Here is a 27,235-nt window from a genome sequence, read left to right on the forward strand (position 1 = left end):
AAGCCTACCTTGCCTCAGAGAAATACCCCAAAGGAAAAGGCAGCCCCCCACATATAATGACTGTGAGTTAAGATGAAAAGACAAACGTAGAGATGAAATAGATTCAGCAAAGTGAGGCCCGACTTTCTTAACAGAGCGAGGATAGAAAAGGTCACTTTGCGGTCTACACAAAACCCTAAAGAAAACCACGCAAAGGGGGCAAAAAGACCCTCCGTACCGAACTAACGGCACGGAGGTACACCCTTTGCGTCCCAGAGCTTTCAGCAACAAATTAGACAAGCTGGACAGAAAAAATAGCAAACAAATAGCAAAGAAGAATTTAGCTATGCAGAGCAGCAGGCCACAGGAATGATCCAGGGAAAAGCAAGTCCAACACTGGAACATTGACAGGAAGCCAGGATCAAAGCATTAGGTGGAGTTAAGTAGAGAAGCACCTAACGACCTCACCAGATCACCTGAGGGAGGAAACTCAGAAGCTGCAGTACCACTTCCCTCCACCAACAGAAGCTCACAGAGAAAATCAGCCAAAGTACCACTTGTGACCACAGGAGGGAGCTCTGCCACAGAATTCACAACAGTTACCTCAATGGAGCGGAGCAAGAAGGCCGCAGCGTCTGGTGGCTCCTACTCCCCCGCTGAGAAGCACTTCTTCAGTGTATTAAACGTGTTTATTTCTTCCAGCAGAACAGGGGTTAATCGGCCATGTTAGAAATTCCTGCATTTAGCTATTCTGGGTTATTAACTCCTTTTCCCCATAAAATCTGTGATCGATTATCAAGTCCTTGTCTGAGTTAGCAATTGCTGCAAGACATAGGATTGGGAGAAGTTGGTTATGAGGAGGGTATTAGCAACTGTTTTCTGGTGTGTAAGCTTGGTAATTCCCTGTCCTTCCATTTTGCTTTCTTCCCCTTCCTACAGACAATAGTGAATACCTGTTATATGAGTAGGTTTTGTGTGTGTAGAGTTTTCAGTTTACCCTTGTCTTTGTTACCGTCAGGTTGGTGCACTGCAGTACTGACCCCTCTTCCCTGGGTGTGGGAAGGGGATAGATGAAGGGCTAATTTAGGAGACAGGGAAAGGGTGGCAGCCTCAGCGTCTTCACCATCTGAAGTATCCTGGGGAACAGGGTGAGCTAGGGTGCCCACTAGTGATAGAGCCAGGAAAGGTGCCCCTGGTCCTAGGTCACTTGCCAGTTGAATCGTAATAGTTATGCTAGAGAATTTCACTACAATAAAAGAGACTCTCCGATGTTTACTTCAGCCACGGAGTAAAAATGTCCTGCAACCAGCATTTGTTGACCCACATAAAGATTTTGTACCATCATTTCATATCAAATTGTGGCAAATAACTTTGTAAACGCAATGGAAAAAAATATCTGCAAATTGAGATACTGATTTGGCTTTTATCCTAAGTCATATTGCAAGACTCGTTAAAGGGTTGATTGTGACTTGTAGGTTCGCTACTTCCAACAGGTGGCACTATAGAGTTCAAGTTCTCTTTTTCTCTGAAGAGGCAATTTGCATATTAAATTTCCCAGAAGAGCATTGAGCGGCGAATGGGCCTCCTTGTCTTGACAAGCCAGAGCTGGTGTGTTGCTCTCCACAAGGAGACCTTACCCCTTAGACCTCAGTCCAGAGCCTCTCACCTAGCCAAATCAGTTCTCATGCTTCGCAAGACTCGTTAAAGGGTTGATTGTGACTTGTAGGATCGCTACTTCCAACAGGTTGCACTATAGAAAAAGTCCTCTTTTTCTCTGAAGAGGCAATTTTACATATAAAAATATAAAACCATTCAAGTGTCCCATTGATACATTTTTAAGACTAAGTGAAGCAAAGATAAAGGAAGGAGTATTTATTGGACCTCAGATTCGTAGGCTTCTTCAAGATGAGGAGTTTCTTCATTTGCTGCAGGGCAAGGAATAAGCTGCATGAATAGCATACACATTAGTGGTGACTAAATTTTTGGGGAAACTCAAGACAAGATAGCTATGAAGAGTTGGTGTAAAATCTCCTCAAAACATAAGGTTCTTGGCTGTAACATATCCTTCAAAATTCATTTTTTTACATTTGCATCTAGACTTTTTTCCACCAAACTGCAGAGCAGTGAGCGACGAGCACGGTGAGAGATATTGCGCACCAAGATATTGCGGCTTTGAAGAAAAGATATTAAGGAAAATGGAATCCATCATTGCTAGCAGTTTACTGTTGGACAATTATAAGAGATGATCCGATGCAGGAGTACCAGAGACGAGCAAAAAAGTTGTCAATGAAAGAAGGGCAAATGTTGTAGTGCAATTTCTGTAACTGTTTATTACTCGCAAACTGTTTACAAAGGTTTTAGCTATTTGAATTGTCGTCAAGTTTCCTCTAAATAAATATCAGGAAATTGGTATAAAAAAATATTCTGCATCTTTATATTTGCAAAAATAATGTTTCAAAGTACTGAAACTTTTATAATAATCTTTATTTTTATAATAATCTTTATTTTTATATAGCGCTAACATATTCCGCAGCGCTTTACAGGTTGCACACATTATCATCGCTGTCCCCGTTGGGGCTCACAATCTAAATTATTTTAGATTAGTTATTTTATAACTAAACTTTTATGCATTAATTATATGTAGCAGTAAAAGGAAAACTCTGATGTCACAGAAACGAGCAAACTAAAAATGTTCATTAGAAACAAGAATTTAGATATTGTTACAAGCGACTTTCACACCTATAGGATATCTAGGCAACGGGATACATGTGCAAAGACAGACATATAAAAAAGCCGCACAAGTCAAAAAAGAGATTAAAATGAAAAAACGTCTCTGTGCTACATAGTGTGAACATGTGCGGTATTTAGTCCTATAAGATACATCCCATAGAACGCAAGTCCGCAAGGACAGGGTCCTCTCCCCTCTGTACCAGTCTGTCATTGTAAATATGTTTACTGTAAACGATATCTATAACTCTGTAGGTAACCCCTTTCTCATGTACAGCACCATGGAATTAATGGTGCTATATAAATAAATAATAATAATAAAGATACCATTTATACTAATCCCTATCAATTGTGCAAATACTTGCTTGATAAATTGAATGGTTAATCACACATAGCAAATTCCAATAAAAAAGGACATATTCAAAACAACACATATAGTTAAACATCATACACCATGCAATGAAAATTCGCAATCGAACAGCCTTAGTTGATAAAGTGAATACCACGGTTGGCAAGCATAGTTCGTTATTTACTAAGGCCAATTGTTAATGGAGTTGTTCATATAATAAGTTTCGTTGATTTTAGTTAAACCCTTTGTAGTGATAATTCTTTAATAGTTATTAGCCACAGCTGGGGGACAGTTCAATAGTCGTGCACAGTTTTGATCTTCTTGTTGCCTTAGCCAGAGGACAACAAAATAAAGTAGCATTTAATCTTGGGTCAGTTCTATGCAGCACAGACTATAAAGTAATGTGTCAATGGCTTTACATTGATGCTTGCAACTAATGAAGCATGGTGTTAAACTTGTAACACAAATAGATATCCTTGTGGTAAATACCTTACATCCATCCACATTTCCACTGGTATAGGGAAGATATTTGCACGAGTTGGTGGAAAGAAGTTTCAAAAGTTCGCTGCAGCACACCTCAAAGCAGGGAGTCCCGGCTGGTGACTCACCAGATGTGGTTCGTGCCGCGTATGAGTAGTCGGCGGTGACGTTGCTCGTGTACGGAGTCCCAAAGGGTTTTACTTTCCCTCACGCTTTAAGGAGATACTTCTGTCTACTTCATCAGAGGGTATTGCCCACATTCTGAACATGAAAATGGCTTCTCCTGTGTGTGAGCTCTCCGATGTTTAAAAAGACCCCTTTTATTTGTAAAACATTTCCCATAATCTGAACATGAAAAAGGCTTCTCCCCTGTGTGAATTCTCTGGTGTGTATCAAGAGATGATTTCTGTGTAAAACATTTCCCACATTCTGAACATGAAAATGGCTGCTTCCTTGTGTGAGCTCTCTGATGTGTAACAAGAGATGATTTATTTATAAAACATTTCCCACATTCTGTACATGAAAATGGCTTTTTACCGTGTGAGTTCTCTGGTGTTTAAGATAACTTGATTTCTGATTAAAACATTTCCCACATTCTGAACATGAAAATGGCTTCTCCCCTGTGTGAGTTCTCTGATGTGTAACAAGACATGATTTATTTATAAAACATTTCCCACATTCTGAACATGAAAATGGCTTCACCCCTGTGTGAGTTCTCTGATGTCTAACAAAAGCCGATTTCTGATTAAAGCATTTCCCACATTCTGAACATGAAAATGGCTTCTCCCCTGTGTGAGTTCTCTGATGTGTAACAAGAGAGGATTTATTTACAAAACATCTCCCACATTCTGAACATGAAAATGGCTTCTCCCCTGTGTGAGTTCTCTGATGTCTAACAAAAGCTGATTTCTGACTAAAACATTTCCCACATTCGGAACATGAAAATGGCTTCTCCCCTGTGTGGGTTCTCTGATGTGTAACAAGAGCTGATTTATTTATAAAAAATTTCCCACATTCTGAACATGAAAATGGCCTCTCCCCTGTGTGAGTTCTCTGATGTCTAACAAAAGCTGATTTCTGACTAAAACATTTCTCACATTCTGAACATGAAAATGGCTTCTCCCCTGTGTGAGTTCTCCAATGTGTAACAAGAGTTGCTTTATCTGTAAACCATTTCCCACATTCTGAACATGTAAATGGCTTCTCCCCTGTGTGAGGTCTCTGATGTTGGATAAGATCCCTTTTATTTGTAAAAAATTTCCCACATTCTGAACATGAAAATGGCTTATCCCCTGTGTGAGTTTTCTGATGTCTAACAAGAGCTGATTTCACTGTAAAACATTTCCCACATTCTGAACATGAAAATGGCTTCTCCCCTGTGTGAGTTCTCTGATGTTTAACAATAGTTGATTTCCACCTAAAACATTTCCCACATTCTGAACATGATAAAGGCTTCTCCCCTGTGTGATTTCTTTGGTGTCTAACAAGTTGTGATTTCTGGTTAAAGCATTTTCCACACATGGAACAAGAAAAGCTTTTCTCTGCTGTGTGAATATTTTTATGTTTAAGAAAACACTTTTCAAGAGGAAAACTATTTCCATAGCCTGAACGTGAAAATGGCTTTTTTGCTTTAGGAGCAATTCGTTTTTTAATGCTTGTATTGTTACTTTTACTTTCCTTAGTAGTTGGTAATGAATCAGAAGACAGGATCTGTTTCATAGGATCATATGACAGAACTTTTTGGGGAAAGGGTGATGGTATATCTGGAGTAACGGCATTCACTTCAATTGTATCTTGTGGGATATTAAGATCATCTGATTTAAAAACTGAAGATGTCAATTCCCCCTCTGATTTCCTGGTACAGTCATCTGCCAAGAAAAAAAAACAATTATTTTTTAATAAAATATCCTTGAATTTAATATTTTTCTACTTAATTTTTTTGTACAAATGGCAAGTTATGTAAAAATATTTAATTATTCAGCAGGACAATGACAGTTCACAATTTAATAAAAATCCTCATAGGATGAACTAGTGGATCGTGGTGTTCAACTGTTTGTTCTATGGGAAATTGACACTCTTAAACGCTATTTGGCTTATGATAGGATACCAAAGGGGCTGTCAGTATACAAATCCCCATCTGCAGATATAGGTGATAAAGTCACCCTGACTGAATGGGATGCTAGGTTTAAAACCTTTCCTTTGTCTTTGAGAAGGAAGGCGGAAGCCTGAGGACCACCTTGTCTTGGTGAATGACCAAGAATGGAGGTCGGCAAGAGAGGGCCGCCAACTCGGAAACGCGGCGGATAGAAGTGATGGCCACAAGAAAGGCCACCTTCCACGATAGAACTGACAGGGGAATCTCCCTGAGAGGCTCAAAGGAGGAAACCCTCAGAACATCCAGTACCAGATTTAAATCCCATGAATCCACAGGGGCCCTATACGGAGGGACAGCATGGGCTGCTCCTTGAAGGAAGGTCTTAACCTGTGGCCGAGAAGCTAAAGTCTTCTGAAAAACGATGAGGGAACTCAGAGCAAGGCACAAATCCAGTCCTGCCTGAAGGAAGACCAAGATGGAAGGCAGGGAAAAGGACATAGATGAAACGCGGTTGGACTCGCACCAACGGAAGCCTTCCAGGTACGATAGTAGATCCTGGAAGACTAAGGCTTCCGAGCCTGGATCATGGTGTGAATCACCCGGTCCGAAAGGCTGGACGCTCTTAGAACTGCGGTCTCAACAGCCACTGAGCGACCGAGAATCTGGGTGGCAGATCGGACCCCGAGACAGCAGATTGGGCCTGTTTGGAAAACGCCAGGGAGCGTCCGCGAGAAGGTTGACGAGCTCCGCGAACCAAGCTCTACTGGGCCAATCTGGGGCGATCAGAATGACTTTGATCTTTTTCAACAGTTTGGGAAGTAATGGAAGGGGTGGGAACAGGTATGGTAGCACGAACTGTGAAAAAGGAATGGCCAGAGCGTCGACGCCCACTGCCAGAGGATCGCGAGACCTGGAGACGAACTGCGGAACCTTCCTGTTCATTCGAGACGCCGTGAGGTCCACGTCCGGAGTCCCCCATCGAAGATAAATCTGATGGAAGACCACCTGATGCAAGGACCATTCCCCTACCGCGAGGCCCTTGCGGCTGAGGAAGTCGGTGGCCCAATTGTCCACACCGAGGATATGCACCGCAGATATCACAGGAACCGTTTCCTCTGCCCAGAGGAGGATCTTGAATACCTCGGCCAGGGCCAAGGAGCTCCGAGTCCCCCCCGATGGTTGACATATGCCACAGCCGTGGCGTTGTCCGTCTGGATTCGGATTGGTAGGCCCCTGAGAATCCTTTCCCAGTGGCGGAGGGACATAAAGATGGCCCGAATCTCGAGGACATTGATCGGCAGAGATGACTCCTGCGCTGACCAACTGCCCTGAACCGTCAGGTGGCGAAAAACCTCACGCCAGCCGAGCAGGCTGGCGTCTGTCGTCACCACTTGCCAGTGAACTGGAAGGAAGGACCTGCTCTGGGAGATGAGAGGTGACGTCAGCCACCAGTTGAGAGACCGTTTGACCTGAGAAGAGAGTCGGATCGAACGATCCAGGGAGAAGACAGACCTGTCCCACTGAGACAGAATGGCTTGCTGAAGGGGTCGCGAATGAAATTGGGCAAAAGGAAATCGCTTCCAATGTTGCTCCCATCCTCCCCAGAACCTTCATGGGAAGAAACCCGGAACTAGAGCGGGATCTCTTGGAGGTCGGGATTCGAAGAAACGATCCCGGGGTTGTGAAACAAACTCTATCTTATATCCCCAGGATACAACTTCCCTGACCCATGCATCCTCTACTGAGGAGATCCAGACATCTCTGAAGAAGAGAAGACGGCCGCCCAGCTTGGGAGGTGGGCTGGGGTCTTGCCGAGAGTCATGCCAAGGTGGATCTACTAGTCCTGGACCTGGAGGATCTACCCTGGGAGTAGCGAGGACGCCAGGACGGAGTGGGCCTAAAGGATACTGTTTTCTTCTCTTGACGTGCCTGTGTGGCCTCTGTTGCTGCTGAGAAAAGGAGTTTGACGCCACGAAGCGACGAAAAAGGCCGAAAGGCCCGAAATTGCCATCTAGGAGGAAGGCGATGAGGTTTAGCTTGGGGAAGAAGAGAACTTGTACCCCCGGTGGAGTCCTTAATGAGGGTTAATTGCAAGTGGCATTGCTACATCAATGAAACGGAGAGAGGAGCTACTATTACAAAATAACATTCTTTTGGCAGCTGTTTATGTAGACCCAATAGATCGGATTCTTCTAGATGATCAACAGCTAACTAAAGGAAAAGAAGCTCTGTTTGAAATAGCAGTAAGGATGAAAGGGTTGCAGAACAGTCAGGAGGAACAAGAAGAATTTGGTCGTCCTGCCACATCTTCACCCTCATCAACTGATGAAGAATTTAATTTAGAAAAATATTTGGATCACAAGGACAGTGCAAAGCGTTCCCGCATAGAAGAGTCATCCCCATCAAAGAACACAGCCAGTACATTTCAGCAGAATTTTTCATTTGCACTAAAAGAAATTGAGAAATTTGACCGTTCATCAAAAATAACAGTGCAACAAGCGATTCCTCTGTATCCTGACATTGTCAGAGATGTTGCCCGAGTGGTTACTGCTTTGCCACCAACCCAAGTTAGTGTAGAGAGGTTGTTCTCTGCTCTCAAAATAATTAGATCATATTTGAGGGCATCCATGAAGGAGGATCTGACAGAGGCAATACTTTTTCTGAGGACAAATTTATAGGTTTCTTCTTATTAACTGCAGAACAGTGTTTATTGCATATTTACTTACAAGAGTTTAGAAAAGTTTATAAAAGTTATTTGCTATATTCTAATTGTATTCTAATAAATATAGTTTTTGCTCTAAGTGGTCTGATTACTTATATGATGGTGAGAAACTGAATAAGCACGATGTTAATATTTGACAACAGTAAATTTATTGTTACGAATTGGCCATTTATGAAGGAGTCGGAGCCGGAACCTGATAAAATCCAGGAGTCGGAGTCGCAACTGTGGCTTACCGACTCCACAGCCCTGGTGTCGAGAACGATGGACAGGCTTTCGTGAGCCTGAGAAAAGGATGGAGCCTTGATGAGGATGTTGTCGAGGTATGGAAACAGAACCAGGCCTCTGACCCTCAAGATGGCCATCAGCACCGCCATGATCTTCGTGAAAAGTCTTGGGGCGGTTGCAAAACCGAACGGCAGGGCGACAAACTGAAAATGTTCCTGGAGCACCGCAAAGCGCAGGAATCGGTGATGTCCGGGGAATATCGGGACATGGAGGTAGGCGTCCTGAATATCTATGGAACACAGAAATTCCTGAGCCTCCATGGAAGCAATTACTGAACAAAGGGATTCCATCCTGAAGTGCTTCAGACGAACTCTTCTGTTCAGTAATTTGAGGTCCAGAATGGGCCGAACCTTGCCGTCTTTCTTCGGTACCACAAAAAGGTTTGAATAGAAACCTGTGAACCATTCTTCTTCTGGGATGGCAACGATTACCCCGGCTTTGAGGAGAGAAGCGATGGGGCGCCCCTTCCATGATACCTCGACGGAGTTCTTTGGTCCATTTGGAAACGGATTTCGAAACCCAAGTGGAAGCAAAGGCTGGGCATAGAGCAGCTGCAGCCGCTTCAAAGGCTGACTTCGCAAAGGATTCTATAACTCTATCGTTAGAATCCTTGAGAGATGCTCTGCCGGACAGTGGAAGCACCGTCTTGGTGGACAGCCTGGAAACAGGGGGATCCACCGAGGGAGAGACCGTCCAATTAGCGGTAAGTTCTGGAGAAAAAAGGATATAAAACACCAAGGCGTTTTCCCCTCTGAAAACATCTGGTCGGGTTCTCTCTTTCTCTGTTCATGATTTCCTCGAATTCAGGATGCGGAGCGAAAAACTTGGAAGGTGGTTTAGCCCATCTAAACGAAACCGCCTGATCTGCGGGTTCCGTAGAGGGATCCTTGATGCCACAGGTTTGGTTTATAGCTCCAATGAGATTCTGGACCATATCCCTCATGGTGGCGATTTGGTTAGAATCCAGCTCCGAAATATCCTCCGAGGGCGAATCAGAGAACGCCTCGCCTGACTTAGGGGAGGAGGATCGGGAGGACGCCGACCGCAGAGGAGGACCGTGTGGTGAAATGGAGAGAGAAGAGGACTCAGACCCTCGTTCCTGTCTGGACCTTTTGCGATTTATCAAGGAGGGCTCGGACGGAGGCTCCTGCGACCCACTGGCTACTACGGGGGTCTGCAGAGGTAAATCGATCCAGCACGGACACCAGGGTTTGAGACACCCGTGTTAGATCGGCCACCGATTGTGACAGAGAGGAAGCCCAGTCTCAGATAGGGGTATCACTCTCGGGCGGGTCGGGTGGGGGATCCTGGGCGGTGGGTTGCTGCAGGCCTGACAGAGGAGAGGACTGACCTGAAGGAAGTTTGCAATTACAAGACGAACATGCAAAGTACTTGACTAAGGCAGAAGAGGAAGAAGTAGGAGGACGAGAGCGGCCCCCCTTTAGAGGTAGACACTTTGAAAGGGTCCCTGAAGAAAATGCCAGAGGGCTAGGGAAGAGGGGTGTCAGTCTGCTGTGCAGAGCTACTCACGGCCGACGAAATTCCAGACGGAAGACGCAGCCCAGCTTGTAGTGGTCCCACAGGGGGAATATCCTTTCATGGAAGGGATGCGGATCTGCAGCGGTCCAGCCAAGGGAATCTAGAACCGTAGGCCTCCCCTGCGGCGCACAGCTCTAAAAGGCGTGCGTGGGCTGAGGAGTGCTAAGATGGCGTCGGTGGGCGGAACAACGCCAAGTCAGGATGGTCGGGCGGGCGAAAAGCCCGCCGAGTAAAGGAGGAAGTGGGCGGAGCGGCGTCGCCGGAAGTAGGCCGCCGCAACAAGGAGAGGAGCACGGCCAAAGGTTAGCGCGGTGCCGGAAATTAGGGACCGGCGACCACTGGAGAGTGCCGCGGTGCCGGCACAGCAGAACGCCAGAGTAAAGGAGCGCGGCCGCAGGGTAGCGCCTCGCCGGCAGTAGGCCCCGGAAGAAGCCGGGGCCTAAATTAGAAAACGGCGACCGCCGGGGCGGCGGTGAGCGCAGAAGGTAGCACGGCTGCCAGAAAGGCCGCCGTGTCGGATGAGATAGTGGTGGCAGGTAACACGGCGCAGCTGCCATGAGGCAACCGCGCAGGATGCAGAGAAAATGGTGCAAAAGCAGCGATGACCCCTGCCCACACCTGGGATCCCTTTAGGGACGGGAATGCCGAGCAAAAAAAGGGGGAACCCAAGGGACCCCCTGGGGTTAGAGAAGGGAATCTGGGAATACTCACCTAAAATCATCCCACGCCATCCGTTACTAACCTCAAACCTGTGGAAGGTATCAGACATCCATGGGAGCTTCTGATGGACGTCCTCGTCTCCTCCAACCGACAGGCTCTGGTGGGCAAGTGGGTGAGGGACGGAGCCAGGACCGGACTTCTGAGCACGCTTGTGTGCTAGGATCTTGGTCCTGGTGAGGGATCTATGAGGATACGGGGCGGCTGTACACGCCGTACTCATAGTCCGCCTTGTGGGATTACAGGTGTGACTGATCATCCTGTATCCCTTCCAGGAAAACCTGAAAGAAAAAAACGACGCACATTGAGGTAGATAAGGATCTAATGAAAGATCCGTGTCCACCTCCCACTGACACTAAGCTAAACTGAAGTGTATAATGCCAGTCGGTGGGGTGTACACTGCAGAGGAGGAGCTAACTTTTTTTGTGCATAGTGTCAGCCTCCTAGTGGCAGCAGCATACACCCATGGTTCCTGTGCCCCCCAATGAGAGGTGATAGAGAAATTGTAAGGGTGCCCATACTTATGCACCTGTCAAATCTTGTTTGAATGCAGATTGCACATTTTCTGTTAGTACAATAAACCTCATTTCAAGGCAGAAACATTACTGTGTCCAACAGATATTAGATATATGAAACTGAAATGGCTGCAAAAAAAACAATTTTTATAAAACATTAAGCTTAAGATTAATAGGGGTACCCAAACTTTTTAATATAACTGTACAAAGCAAGGAAAAAGAAATTGTCCAAAAAAGATATCGGAAATTGGGCAGAATGTAATACTAGAATGGTGAAGGACAGATAGTTGTTGAAACCTTGGATGAAATTGAAGGCAGTCCATCTGCTACTGCGATATCAGAAGAAATGTTCTCTATCCACGTAACATCAGACGTTGAGAATATACACCATCTCAACTGCCACTGCCCCAGGAACATAGTTCTATTAATTCAGGATTGGATACTCTCCTCTCCACCCACATGAGAACCTGCCATCATCAGAATCCCCTTGGTATCAAGGTATGAGGAATCGGACACATCATTTTGGGCCCTAGAAAGGGCGACTTAGATAAAATTTTGCTACAACTGGAGGCAAAATGCATTTTTCGTTTTAATACGAGACACCCTACAGGTATAAACGAAGGCTTTACTTATACTCCCTCCCTTTGAAAATATACAGATCTTCGTTGAGTATATATGTCCCTTGTAGATTAAGTGTACCCTGTAAAGGTGAAAAGCACTGTCACCTCTTCATGAACTGAAGTGGATGAAAACCATTAATATTTAAATAGTAAAGGAAATTGATATTTGGACTGAGTCCAAGTAAAAGATCTAACTATATGAAGCTAATGACCACCTTTTGCAGGATGACCATACCTATATAATATAAGATCCCCCAGTTTAAAGGGAAGGTGTTGCGTTTTTATATAAAAAAAAATTAAAAATTAAATTCCTTATTTTATAACATTTTCAAGTGTACAGTATTAACCCCTTCCCGACCTTTGACGCCACGTAGGCGTCATGAAAGTCGGTGCCAATCCGACCCATGACGCCTATGCGGCGTCATGGAAAGATCGCGTCCCTGCAGATCGGGTGAAAGGGTTAACTCCCATTTCACCCGATCTGCAGGGACAGGGGGAGTGGTAGTTTAGCCCAGGGGGGGTGGCTTCACCCCCTCGTGGCTACGATCGCTCTGATTGGCTGTTGAAAGTGAAACTGCCAATCAGAGCGATTTGTAATATTTCACCCATTATAACGGGTGAAATATTACAATCCAGCCATGGCCGATGCTGAAATATCATCGGCCATGGCTGGAAATACTAGTGTGCCCCCACCCCACCCCTCCGATCGCCCCCCCACCCCCCCGATCTGGCCGGTACACTGCTCCGGCTCCCCTCCGCCCTGTGCTCCGCTCCCCCCCGTACTCGTGTCCGCTCCCCCCGTGCTCCAATCACCCCCCCGTGCTCCAATCACCCCCCCTGCACTCCGATCCACCCCCCCCGTGCTCCGTTCCACCCCCCCGTGCTCCGTTCCAGCCCCCCCGTGCTCCGTTCCACGCCCCCCGCGCTCCGTTCCACCCCTCCCGCGCTCCGATTCCCCCCCCCGTGCTCCGATCCCCCCCCCGTGGTCCCCCCCCACCCTATCATACTTACCGATCCAGCCGTGGTCCCGTCCGTCTTCTCCCGGGCGCCGCCATCTTCCAAAATGGCGGGCGCATGTGCAGTGCGCCCGCCGAATCTGCCGGCCGGCAGATTCGTTCCAAAGTGCATTTTGATCACTGAGATATAATCTATCTCAGTGATCAAAATAAAAAAAATAATAAATGACCCCCCCCCCTTTGTCACCCCCATAGGTAGGGACAATAAAAAAATAAAGAAATTTTTTTTTTTCCACTAATGTTAGAATAGGGTTAGGGGTAGGGTTAGGGGTAGGGTTAGGGTTAGGGGTAGGGTTAGGGGTAGGGTTAGGGGTAGGGTTAGGGGTAGGGTTAGGGGTAGGGTTAGGGGTAGGGGTAGGGTTAGGGGTAGGGGTAGGGTTAGGGGTAGGGTTAGGGTTAGGGCTAGGGTTAGGGTTAGGGTTAGGGTTAGGAATGTGCACACGTATTCTGGTCCTCTGCGGATTTTTCCGCTGCGGATTTGATAAATCCGCAGTGCTAAACCGCTGCGGATTTATGGCGGATTTACCGCGTTTTTTTCTGCGCATTTCACTGCGGTTTTACAATTGCGATTTTCTATTGGAGCAGTTGTAAAACCGCTGCGGAATCCGCACAAAGAAGTGACATGCTGCGGAATGTAAACCGCTGCATTTCCGTGCAGTTTTTCCGCAGCATGTGTACAGCGATTTTTGTTTCCCATAGGTTTACATTGAACTGTACACTCATGGGAAACTGCTGCGGATCCGCAGCGTTTTCCGCAGCGTGTGCACATACCTTTAGAATTAGGCTATGTGCACACGGTGCGGATTTGGCTGCGGATTCGCAGCAGTGTTCCATCAGGTTTACAGTACCATGTAAACATAAGAAAAACCAAATCCGCTGTGCCCGTGATGCGGAAAATACCGCGCGGGAACGCTGCGTTGTATTTTCCGCAGCATGTGAATTCTTTGTGCGGATTCCGCAGCGTTTTACACCTGTTCCTCAATAGGAATCAGCAGGTGAAATCCGCACAAAAAACACTGGAAATCCGCGGAAAATCCGCAGGTAAAACACAGTGCCTTTTACCCGCAGATTTTTCAAAAATGGTGCGGAAATATCTCACACGAATCCGCAACGTGGGCACATAGCCTTAGGGTTAGGGTTGGAATTAGTGTTGTGGTTAGGGGTGTGTTGGGGTTAGGGTTGTGATTAGGATTATGGCTACAGTTGGGATTAGGGTTAGGGGTGTGTTGGGGTTAGTGTTGGAGTTAGAATTGAGGGGTTACCACTGTTTAGGCACATCAGGGGTCTCCAAACGCAACATGGCGCCACCATTGATTCCAGCCAATCTCGTATTCAAAAATTCAAATGGTGCTCCCTCACTTCCGAGCCCCGACGTGCGCCCAAACAGTGGTTTACCCCCACATATGGGGTACCAGCATACTCAGGACAAACTGCGCAACAATTACTGGGGTCCAATTTCTCCTGTTACCCTTGTGAATCTAAAAAAATGCTTGCTAAAACATAATTTTTGAGGAAAGAAAAATGATTTTTTATTTTCACGGCTCTGTGTTGTAAACGTCTGTGAAGCACTTGGGGGTTCAAAGTGCTCACCACATATCTAGATAAGTTCCTTGGGGGGTCTAGTTTCCAAAATGGGGTCACTTGTGGGGGGTTTCTACTGTTTAGGCACACCAGGGGCTCTGCAAACGCAACGTGACGCCCGCAGACCATTCCATCAAAGTCTGCATTTCAAAAGTCACTACTTCCCTTCTGAGCCCCGACGTGTGCCCAAACAGTGGTTTACCCCCACATATGGGGTATCAGCGTACTCAGGAGAAACTGGACAACAACTTTTGGGGTCCAATTTCTCCTGTAACCCTTGGGAAAATAAAAAATTCTGGGCTAAATAATTATTTTTGAGGAAAGAAAACGTATTTATTATTTTCACGGCTCTGCATTATAAACTTCTATGAAGCACTTGGGGGTTCAAAGTGCTCACCACACATCTAGATAAGTTCCTTTCAGGGTCTAGTTTCCAAAATGGGGTCACTTGTGGGGGGTTTCTACTGTTTAGGCACATCAGGGGCTCTGCAAACGCAACGTGACGCCCGCAGAGCATTCCATCAAAGTCTGCATTTCAAAACGTCACTACTTCAATTCCAAGCCCCGGCATGTGCCCAAACAGTAGTTTACCCCCACATATGGGGTATCACCGTACTCAGGAGAAACTGGACAACAAATATTGGGGTCAAATTTCTCCTGTTACCCTTGGGAAAATTAAAAAACTCTGGGCTAAATAATTATTTTTGAGGAAAGAAAACGTATTTATTATTTTCACGGCTCTGCATTATAAACTTCTATGAAGCACTTGGGGGTTCAAAGTGCTCACCACACATCTAGATAAGTTCCTTTGGGGGTCTAGTTTCCAAAATGGGGTCACTTGTGGGGGGTTTCTACTGTTAAGCCACATCAGGGGCTCTGCAAACGCAACGTGACGCCCACAGAGCATTCCATCAAAGTCTGCATTTCAAAACGTCACTACTTCACTTCCGAGCCCCGGCATGTGCCCAAACAGTGATTTACCCCCACATATGGGGTATCAGCGTACTCAGGAGAAACTGGACAACAACTTTTGGGGTCAAATTTCTCCTGTTACCCTTGGGAAAATAAAAAATTGCAGGCTAAAAGATCATTTTTGAGAAAATAATTTTTTTTTTTTTTTTCATGGCTCTGCGTTATAAACTTCTGTGAAGCACTTGGGGGTTCAAAGTCCTCACCACACATCTAGATTAGTTCCTTTGGGGGTCTAGTTTCTAAAATGGTGTCATTTCTGGGGGATCTCCAATGTTTAGGCACACAGGGGCTCTCCAAACGTGACATGGTGTCCGCTAATGATTGGAGCTAATTTTCCATTTAAAAAGCCAAATGGCGTGCCATCCCTTCCGAGCCCTGCCGTGCGCCCAAACAGTGGTTTACCCCCACATATGGGGTATCAGCGTACTCAGGACAAACTGGACAACAATATTTGGGGTCCAATTTCTCCTATTATCCTTGGCAAAATAGGAAATTCCAGGCTAAAAAATCATTTTTGAGGAAAGAAAAATTATTTTTTATTTTCATGGCTCTGCGTTATAAACTTCTGTGAAGCACCTGGGGGTTTAAAGTGCTCAATATGCATCTAGATAAGTTCCTTGGGGGGTCTAGTTTCCAAAATGGGGTCACTTGTGCGGGAGCTCCAATGTTTAGGCACACAGGGGCTCTCCAAACGCGACATGGTGTCCGCTAACAATTGGAGCTAATTTTCCATTCAAAAAGTCAAATGGCGCGCCTTCTCTTCCGAGCCCTGCCGAGTGCCCAAACAGTGGTTTACCCCCACATATGAGGTATCGGCGTACTCAGGAGAAATTGCCCAACAAATTTTATGATCCATTTTATCCTACTGCCCATGTGAAAATGAAAAAATTGAGGCGAAAAGAATTTTTTTGTGAAAAAAAAGTACTTTTTCATTTTTACAGATCAATTTGTGAAGCACCTGAGGGTTTAAAGTGCTCACTAGGCATCTAAATTAGTTCCTTGGGGGGTCTAGTTTCCAAAATGGGGTCACTTGTGGGGGAGCGCCAATGTTTAGGCACACAGGAGCTATCCAAACGCGACATGGTGTCCGCTAACGATGGAAATAATTTTTCATTCAAAAAGTCAAATGGCGCTCCTTCCCTTCCGAGCCTTACCATGTGCCCAAACAGTGGTTTACCTCCACATGTGAGGTATTGGTGTACTCAGGAGAAATTGCCCAACACATTTTAGGATCCATTTTATCCTGTTGCCCATGTGAAAATGAAAAAATTGAGGCTAAAAGAATTTTTTTGTGAAAAAAAAGTACTTTTTCATTTTTACGGATCAATTTGTGAAGCACCTGGGGGTTCAAAGTGCTCACTATGCATCTAGATAAGTTCCTTGGGGCGTCTAGTTTCCAAAATGGGGTCACTTGTGGGGGAGCTCCAATTTTTAGGCACACGGGGGCTCTCCAAACGTGACATGGTGTCCGCTAAAGAGTGGAGCCAATTTTTGATTCAAAAAGTCAAATGGCGCTCCTTCCCTTCCAAGCCCTGCCGTGCGCCAAAACAGTGGTTTACCCCCACATATGAAGTATCAGCGTACTCAGGACAAATTGGACAACAACTTTCGTGGTTCAGTTTCTCCTTTTACCATTGGGAAAATAAAAAAATTGTTGCTAAAAGATAATTTTTGTGACTAAAAAGTTAAATGTTCATTTTTTCCTTCCATGTTGCTTCTGCTGCTGTGAAGCACCTGAAGGGTTAATAAACTTCTTGAATGTGGTTTTGAGTACCTTGAGGGGTGCAGTTTTTAGAATGGTGTCACTTTTGGGTATTTTCAGCCATATAGACCCCTCAAACTGACTTCAAATGTGAGGTGGTCCCTAAAAAAAATGGTTTTGTAAATTTCGTTGTAAAAATGACAAATCGCTGGTCGAATTTTAACCCTTATAACTTCCTAACAAAAAAAAATTTTGTTTCCAAAATTGTGCTGATGTAAAGTAAACATGTGGGAAATGTTATTTATTAACTATTTTGTGTCACATATCTCTCTGGTTTAACAGAATAAAAATTCAAAATGTGAAAATTGCGAAATTTTCAAAATTTTCGCCAAATTTCCGTGTTTATCACAAATAAATGCAGAATTTATTGACCTAAATTTACCACTAACATGAAGCCCAATATGTCACGAAAAAACAATCTCAGAACCGCTAGGATCCGTTGAAGCGTTCCTGAGTTATTACCTCATAAAGGGACACTGGTCAGAATTGCAAAAAACGGCAAGGTCTTTAAGGTCAAAATAGGCTGGGTCTTGAAGGGGTTAATAGTTTATTTTATTATTATTTTTTGCAGCCACTGGGGGTTGCCATTTTGCTTTGCAGAAGTGTAAGGGTCGCTGCACGACACTTACACTCTGCAGATACTGCTGCCGTTGGGAATAGATATCAGCAGTCGGACTCCGACCCTATCTGTAACACTGTAGCCGCATCATGCCCTTGTGGGCTGTCCAGGTCACAACTGTTGGAGGAGATCGCGGACATTTTGTTGTAGCCCGCAGCGTATGCTGTGGGCTTTATTTCCCCCAGTCATTGCACCCACTGCTCAGTGCGTGCGATGACAGGAGCTGCGGGGTCATGCTGTCACATGTCAGTATCACCACGCAGCTGTGACTGTCACCCGCGGTAAGTATGGTTAATTAAGATTAATAAAGGACTTTATTCTGGCTGTGTCTTTATTTACCATATAACTATAGGATTAGTAATGGATAGGTGTCTTATTGACGCCTCTCCATTAGTAAGCCATGGGCTTGATGTCACCTGATAATACAAAGGTGATATCAACCCCAAAAATATTACCTCACTTGCAACCGCTACAGGGCAAGTGGGATGAGCGAGGCTAATTGCCAGAACTGGCGCAACTATAAGATGCGCCATTACTGAGGCGGCTTAGAGCTGATGTTTTTAGCCTGGGGGAGCTATATCCATGGCCCCTTCCTTAGGCTATTAATATCAGCCCGCAGCTGTCTGCATAGCCTTTGCTGGATATTAATTATAGAGGGACCCCACGTCATTTTTTGTTGGGGTCGACCATCTTAATAATCAATAAAGGCTAAGTATATAGCTGTGAACTGATATTAAAGCCTGGGAAGCTCCATGGGTATTACCCCCTTCTCAGGCTATAATCATCTGCCCCCAGGCGTCGGCTTTCTCTCTGCTGGTTATTCAAATTACGCGAGAGAACATGCAATTTTTATTTCCATTTTTTGTTTCTTTAAAATTAACAGTTGCTGTCTGTTTACAGCCTATGTTCTATGTTCTGTTAACGGTCCTACATAGGCTGGTGACAATGTGTGCGTAGGTATGTGTGTTTGTGTTTACTTATTGGATTAGTAATGACGCTGTCAGGCTGAGTGTGAGTGTCAGCGTGTGAGTGTGTGAACGTGAGTGTGAGCATCAGTGTGTGAGCTTACGCGTGAGCATGAGCGTCAACATGTGAGCGTGAGCATCAGCATGTGAGTGTGTGAACATGAGCGCCAGTGTGAGTGTGCGTCAGTTTGTGAGCACACTCCCCTCATAAACTAGCACACTGCTCTCCTGAAATACTTTGTGCTGCTGTCACACTGCTCAATGCACCATATATCTCCCTCTGTGACCTCCCATACACCAGCACACTGCTCTCCTGAAATACCCTGGTTGTCAAAAATGGGGGGGACCCCACGCTGTTTTTTAAAAATATTTATTTAAATAATGAAAAAAACAGCGTGGGGACCCCTCTATTCTTGATAACCAACCTTGCAGAAGTTCAATAAAATAGGGGGGAACCCACGTTGGGTTTTTCATTCATTTATTTCCAAACGATCGCAGCAGGCGGCTGTGGAATACCCCCATCCTCTGCATCTACAGTCACTTATTAGCGGCAGCATTGGATGAGGGTAACAGTCCCCAAAGTCCCCAACTGCTGTCCGGACTTTAATATAACGCTCACCATTCGCCTCTGCTCGCCGGCAGAGCAGGGGAGAATGATGACAGCCGTCTTCAGCAACAGCCACCGGGGAACAGCGCTTACTGTATGTAGCGCTTCTTCCCCGGTGGCTGTCCGTGTGGTATTGATGCGGTACACAGTTGCCACAGGTAGTACACACCGATACATATCTCCAGTACCGTTTTTTCCGGTACCGGAAATATATGGACGTGTGAAATCGGCCTAAATCGGAGAGGAGAGTCATATCGCACAAAATAGTAAATAAATAACATTTCCCACGTGTCTACTTTACAGCAGCACAATTTTGAAACATAATTTTTTTTGTCTTAGGAAGTTAAAATGGTTAAAAGATGACCTTTGATTTATTTTTACAACAAAATTTGCAAAACCATTTTTTTAGGGACCACCTCACATGTGAAGTGACTTTGAGGTTCCTATATGAAAGAAAATACTCCAAATGACAACATTCTAAAAACTACACCCTCAAGGTACTCAATACTTCTTTCAAGAAGTTTAGTAATTCTTCAGACGCTTCACAGGAATTTTTGGAATGTGGAAGGAAAAAATAAACATTTACTTTTCTTTCACAAAAATTTTGCTTTAGACCTAATTGTTTTTACTTTTGCAAGGGTAACAGGAGAAAATGGAACATAGAATTTGTTGTGCAATTTCTCCCGAGTATGCCGATACCCCATATGTGGGGGAAATCTACTGTTTGGGTGCACAGTAAGGAAAGAGAACCCCTGATGTGCCTAAACAGTGGAAACCCCTCGCAAATGACACCATTTTAGAAACTAGATCCCTTAGCAAACTTATTTAGATGTACATTGAGCACCTTGAACCCCCAGGTGCTTCACATAAGTTTATAAAGCAGAGCCGAGAAAATAAAAATGAATTTTTTTTTTCCCCCAGATAAATCTTTTTAACTTCCAAATTTTGCATTTTCATAAGGATAACAGGAGAAATTGCCCCATACAATTTGTTATGCAATCTCTCCTGAGTGCGGAGATACCCCATATGTGAGGGAAAACAACTGTTTGGGTGCACAGCAGGGCTTGGAAGGGAAGGAGCACCATTTGACTTTTGAAAGTAAAATTTACTGGAATAATTAGCGGTTGCAATGTCACGTTTGGAGAGCCCCTAATGTGCCTAAACAGTGGAAAACCCCCACACAAGTGACACCATTTTGGAAACTAGACCCCTTTGGGAACTTATCTAGATATGTATTGAACACCTTGAATTCCTAGATGCTGCACAGAAGGTTATAAAGTTAAGCCATGAAAATAAAAGGAATCTAAATTTTTGCCGCAAAATTTTTTTTTAGCTCCAAATTTTGTATTTTCACGAGGGTAACAGGAGAAAATGAACCCCAAAAATAGTTTTGCAATTTCTCCTGAGTTCACCGATATCCCACATGTGGTCAAAAACTCCTTTTGAGGACCAGTGCAAAGCTCAGAAGGGAAGTAGCGCCATATTATAGTGCAGATTTGGCTGCACTGGATTGAGGGTGCCATGTCATATTGGCAGAGCCCCTGAGGTGCCAGAACAGCAGAACCCCCCATAAGTGATCCTATTTTACAAACTAAACTTCTCAATGAATTCATCTAGGGGTGCAGTGATTATATTGACACCATATACAGAGCCTCTACGTGCTAGAAAAGCAGACTCCCACTCAAGTGACCCCATTTTGGAAATTATACCCTTTTGGGAATTTATCTACAGGTATAGGGACGATTTAGACTACATGGGTGTTTTTCAAAAACAAGCAGCAGTGGACATTGCCAAGTGAAATAGGGATTTTTGTGTACTCACCGTAAAATCCTTTTCTCCGAGCCATTCGTTGGGGGACACAGACCGTGGGGTGTATGCTGCTGCCACTAGGAGGCTGACACTAAGTGATACAAAGAAAGTTAGCTCCTCCCCTGCAGTATACACCCTCCTGCTGGCTCTCAGCAAATCAGTTCGGTGCAAAAGCAGTAGGAGATCAATAACAATATATGAGCGTATAGCATGTCATATTATATATGAGAGTATAGCATGTCAGATTATAAAAACAATCATAAGCTAATAACAGGGTGGGAGCTGTGTCCCCCAATGAATGGCTTGGAGAAAAGGATTTTACGGTGAGTACACAAAAATCCCTATTTCTCCTTCGCCTCATTGGGGGACACAGACCGTGGGACGTCCCAAAGCAGTCCCTGGGTGGGGACAACAAAAGATCAGGCCATGTGTAACCGCTACTTACAAGTGCGCCACCGCGGCCTGCAGAGTCCGCCTGCCCAGACTCACATCTGTGGAAGTGTTGGAATTATAGTGCTTCAAGAATGCATGCGGACTGGACGAATCCGCAAGCTTGCAGGTGTGCCTTGCCGACGCCTGGTGCCTAGAACCCTTGATAGACAGGGAGATAGGCTGACATCTAGCACGGAAGGACTCCTGGATGGTGGAACGAATTCACCATGTTATCATGGTCGATGAAACGGCTAAACCCTTCCTGAAAATGTCAGGAAGCCTTCCTCTACCGTCAGGAAGTCCAAATAAAGCGTCCAACCTTCGGAAGGACGCCATCCTCAAGACGTACCTACTCAGAGCACTCACTTCATCCAGAATATGGGGGAACTCATTCCATTTTGTGGACTGGTGCCAAAAGAGATGAGGGAAGAACTATGCCCTCTTAACAGTGGTAATACAGTACCACCTTGGTAACAAGGGATGGGGATGGCCTGAGGACAACCTTGCCTCGAAGGTAATAAGGGAAAATGGTCTGAAAGAGCAGAGCAGCTAGCTCCGAAGACTCGTCAGAGTGAGAATATTGCAGAGGAAAAAGGGGCGACTTTCCCTGATAGTAAAGTCTGCCCGGATGAAAAGGAGCCTACTGTAAGGCTCCTAGGAATAATAAGGTCCCAATGAGCTAACGGTATGCGAAAAAAATAGACGTGGTCAGTGCGGATCTCTGAGGATCACTGGGGCCCCTTTCTGCTTCCGAAAGGCTTTCGGAAGTAGTGGAAGGGGAGTTATGGAAACTGGTACCACGGCAGAACCAGAGCATGGAGTGCGATGGCTCTTGGATCTCGAGGCCGAACCACGAACTCGAGTACATTGGCCTTCAGTCTGGATGTCATCCCACCTACAACTGGAGAGCTCCAGTAAGGGCAGATCTGATGGAAGACTTCGGGGTGAAGTTCCCACTGACTTGAGGCGGAACCCTGACGGCTGAATTTGTTTGCCGTTCAGAGTTCTACTCCTGGGATATATACTACCGAGATCACCGAATAATAGACTTTGGCCCATCAGAGAAAGTCATTGCGCCTGACCGTGGGTACCTGCTAGATGATTGATGTATGGCATCGCCGTGGCGCTATCCAATTGAATTCTGATAGGGTGACCCGCCAGAAGGCAGTGGACCTGCTGTAGGACTACCGTTCGGATCTCCAGAACAATGATAGGGAGAAAAAGACTGGCATTGGTAGTTACTAATAACCATTGAACCGGGAGAAAGGCCCTGGATGACGAAGGAGCTCAGAGAATATTGTCTGAAAGTCTGTTTGACTTGCTGAAAACGAGCGGAGCGAAGGAAACCGCTGCCATTGTAGTCACCATTTTTCCTCAGAACTCTCCTAGTAAATCGAATGAAATGAGGGGGTGAGTAATCAAGTCCTCAGAACTCTCCTTGCGCGAGCTCACTGTTGAAGGGCCATGACCTTGTCTCGAGGAAGAATTACCATCCTTCTAGAAGTGTGCAGGATCATCCTCAAAAAGGATATCTGCTGGGCTGGAAATGAGGAGAACTTGTCTAAGTGTAGCTGCCAGCCCAGGTGAGAAGGTATCGCAAGTGATATAGATGACTCAGCGTAGTCCTGGAAGGGCGGCTAGGCAGTCGACCACACAGGGCAGGACGAGCATGCCTCTAGAGTGCAAGAGAAACATGACATCTGCCATGACCCGTGCGAACACTCTGGGTGCGGAAGCAAGGCCGAAGGACAAGGTTGTGACTTGAAAATGCTGTTGACGAATGGAAAGGCGAAGGAATTTATGCAGAGGGTAAACACCCCGATTATCGATGGATGCCGGAAACTGCACCTTTTTCTGTTGAAGTAATGGCTGAGCGGAGGGACTCCATCCAAAGAAGGAGGACCAGGTCAAAGGTTGTTAGAAGTTTGAGGTCCAGGGTTGATCTTACTTTTCGTTCCCCTGTTTGGAACCAAGATCCCTTAGATCTAGACTGTGCTGGACAATCCTTATACAATCCTTTGTCAGTCTCCCGCTCAAAGGATTTGATTGGCCAGTTGTTACTGGTGTGAATCAAGGTAGTTAAGGTCTCCAGCCAGGAGACCATTGCTCTAGCAATCCATGCAGCCGCTAGGGAGGATAGAGCGCCGAACCCAAAGACGGAACAAACCAGATTTGCTATCTGACAGTCCGTGGTATTTTTAATTGATGACCCATCGGGTAGGGATACTGGTAGGTATACCACAGGAGATTCTACCCAGTTAATCTGCCCCATGGCAGAATGTGCGGCTGCATCCAGCAGGTCATAGTCTCTTGCCATCGCTGCTCTCTTTTCACGGTGCAGAGATAAAAATTAGGAACCCTCGATCCATCAACCTCTTAACAGGGAAGTGGAGAGGAATTGTCCGCCTTCTTACATCTTCCGCTAAATAGTGGTGATGCAGAGGGGGGTGCTCGTACGCCAAAAAGGGTGCCTCTGTATGTCCACAGAGTTCAGGTCTCCGGGTGGACAGGACAGGTTGTCTGGCGTTAGGCCTGGATGCAGAAGAGGAAACATGGAGGCGACACTGCGTGTGCTCGTCTGTTGATGGTGTGGGGAGATCGGTGCCCTTTAAAGGACCCGTCGCCCTTAAAAAAACAGGCCAGGCATGGCATCCCACGCAGAGGCTTCTGTCCAGTGAATCGCTTATCTGAATTGAATGGCAAATGCTCTCGAGGGAGTTTAGTCTCTGAAGCTCTGGCAAGTTCAGGCAATATCCAATCCATATTCAGAGCCTTGTTGTCATCAAATCATTGGTGAGGGAGCAGGAAACGAAAAACTTCCGTTTTCTAGATGCCTGTATGTTTCTAGGCGCCTGCACGTTTCTAGAATACTTGCGGCCCCTGCTAGCCGACGGCTCCCATGTAGGATGGCGACCATGTACATTGGTCCTGCAAGCACTCCAAACACAGAGGGTACACAGAGGGATTCAATCTCTTGGTCAGAGAACCATGGATTGTGGTCAGTGAAGAAGTCCACTGAGGGGAACTAGAGGATAAAGCTGGGGTCGGCGGCAGAGGGCTCCTCGGATTGATCAAGCGCCTTTAAGACCAGGGAATACTGGTCATGCACCTTTAAGACCAGGGAATACTGGTCATACGCCTTTAAGACCAGGAAATACTGGTCATGCGCCTTTAAGACCAGGGAATACTGGACATGCGCCTTTAAGACCAGGGAATACTGGTCATGCGCCTTCAAGACCAGGGAATACTTGTCATGCGCCTTCAAGACCAGGGAATACTGGTCATACGCCTTTAAGACCAGGGAATACTGGTCATGCGCCTTTAAGACCAGGGAATACTGGTCACGCGCCTTTAAGACCAGAGAATACTGGACATGCACTTTAAAAGATCAAGGAATACATGTCATACGCCTTTAAGACTGGCAATACTGGCCATATGCCTTTAAGACCAGGGAATACTGGTCATGTGCTTTTAAGACCAGGGACTACTAATCGTGTGCCTTTAAGACCAGGTACTTCCTTACCCGGGTACTGATGTGGAGTTGATGTGCCCCTTTAACCCCTTTCTGCCATTAGACGTACTATTGCGTCCATGTGGGGTGGGCTTTACTTCCCAAGGACGCAATAGTACGTCATATGCGATCGGCAGCGCTCACGGGGGGAGCGCCGCCGATCGCGGCCGGGTGTCAGCTGTTTATCGCAGCTGACATCCGGCACTATGTGCCAGGAGCGGTCACGGACCGCCCCCGGCACATTAACCCCCGGCACACCGCGATCAAAGATGATCGCGATGTGCCGGCGGTACAGGGAAGCACCGCGCAGGGAGGGGGCTCCCTGCGGGCTTCCCTGAGCCCCCCGCAGCAACGCGATGTGATCGCGTTGCTGCGAGGGTCTCACCTCCCTCCCTGCTCCCTCCAGCCCCGGATCCAAGATGGCCGCGGATCCGGGTCCTGCAGGGAGGGAGGTGGCTTCACAGAGCCTGCTCAGAGCAGGCACTGTGAAGCAGCCTGCACTCCTATCAGATCAGTGATCTGACAGAGTGCTGTGCAAATTGTCAGATCACTGATCTGTGATGTCCCCCCCTGGGACAAAGTAAAAAAGTAAAAAAAAAAAATTTCAAATGTGTAAAAAAAAAATAAAAAAAAATATTCCAAAATAATGAAAAAAAAATAAAAATATTATTCCCATAAATACATTTCTTTATCTAAATAAAAAAAAAAAAAACAATAAAAGTACACATATTTAGTATCGCCGCGTCCGTAACGGCCCAACCTATAAAACTGGCCCACTAGTTAACCCCTTCAGTAAACACCGTAAGAAAAAAAAAAAAAAAACGAGGCAAAAAACAACGCTTTATTATCATACCGCCGAACAAAAAGTGGAATAACACGCGATCAAAAAGACAGATATAACTAACCATGGTACCGCTGAAAACGTCATCTTGTCCCGCAAAAAACGAGCCGCCATACAGCATCAGCAGCAAAAAAATAAAAAAGTTATAGTCCTGAGAATAAAGCGATGCAAAAATAATTATTTTTTCTATAAAATAGTTTTTATCGTATAAAAGCGCCAAAACATAAAAAAATGATATAAATGAGGTGTCGCTGTAATCGTACTGACCCGAAGAATAAAACTGCTTCATCAATTTTACCAAACGCGGAACGGTATAAACGCCTCCCCCAAAAGAAATTCATGAATAGCTGGTTTTTGGTCATTCTGCCTCACAAAAATCGGAATAAAAAGCGATCAAAAAATGTCACGTGCCCGAAAATGTTACCAATAAAAACATCAACTCGTCCCGCAAAAAACAAGACCTCACATGACTCTGTGGACCAGAATATAGAAAAATTATAGCTCTCAAAATGTGGTAACGCAAAAAATATTTTTTGCAATAAAAAGCGTCTTTCAGTGTGTGACGGCTGCCAATCATAAAAATCCGCTAAAAAACCCGCTATAAAAGTAAATCAAACCCCCCTTCATCACCCCCTTAGTTAGGGAAAAATTAAAAAAATGTATTTATTTCCATTTTCCCATTAGGGCTAGGGTTAGAGCTAGGGTTAGGGCTAGGGTTAGGGCTAGGGTTAGGGCTAGGGTTAGGGCTAGGGTTAGGGCTAGGGTTAGGGCTAGGGTTAGGGCTAGGGTTAGGGCTAGGGTTAGGATTAGGGCTAGGGTTAGGGCTAGGGCTACAGTTTGGGTTGGGGCTAAAGTTACAGTTAGGGTTTAGATTACATTTACGGTTGGGAATAAAGTTGGGATTAGGGATAGGGGTGTGTCAGGGTTAGAGGTGTGGTTAGGGTTACTGTTGGGATTAGGGTTAGGGATGTGTTTGGATTAGGGTTTCAGTTATAATTGGGGGGTTTCCACTGTTTAGGCACATCAGGGGCTCTCCAAACGCGACATGGCGTCCGATCTCAATTCCAGCCAATTCTGCGTTGAAAAAGTAAA

At 45.6% G+C, this 27,235-nt stretch overlaps 1 protein-coding gene across 2 annotated transcripts in view; it reads right to left on the minus strand.

Moving 5' to 3' along the window:
* Positions 1–2,442: 2,442 nt before the first annotated feature.
* The window catches only part of LOC138663149 (zinc finger protein 436-like), a 67,170-nt gene continuing 42,377 nt past the window's right edge, over positions 2,443–27,235 (minus strand). For both annotated transcript variants that reach the window (XM_069749294.1, XM_069749293.1), the window contains exon 9: positions 2,443–5,403. In XM_069749294.1, coding sequence (XP_069605395.1) covers positions 4,028–5,403 — 1,376 coding nt within the window. In that variant the 3' untranslated portion in view covers positions 2,443–4,027. The remainder of the gene's footprint in view (positions 5,404–27,235) is intronic.

This window comes from Ranitomeya imitator, chromosome 2 (genome assembly GCF_032444005.1).
Source record: "Ranitomeya imitator isolate aRanImi1 chromosome 2, aRanImi1.pri, whole genome shotgun sequence".
In the NCBI taxonomy this organism is placed as follows: domain Eukaryota; kingdom Metazoa; phylum Chordata; class Amphibia; order Anura; family Dendrobatidae; genus Ranitomeya; species Ranitomeya imitator.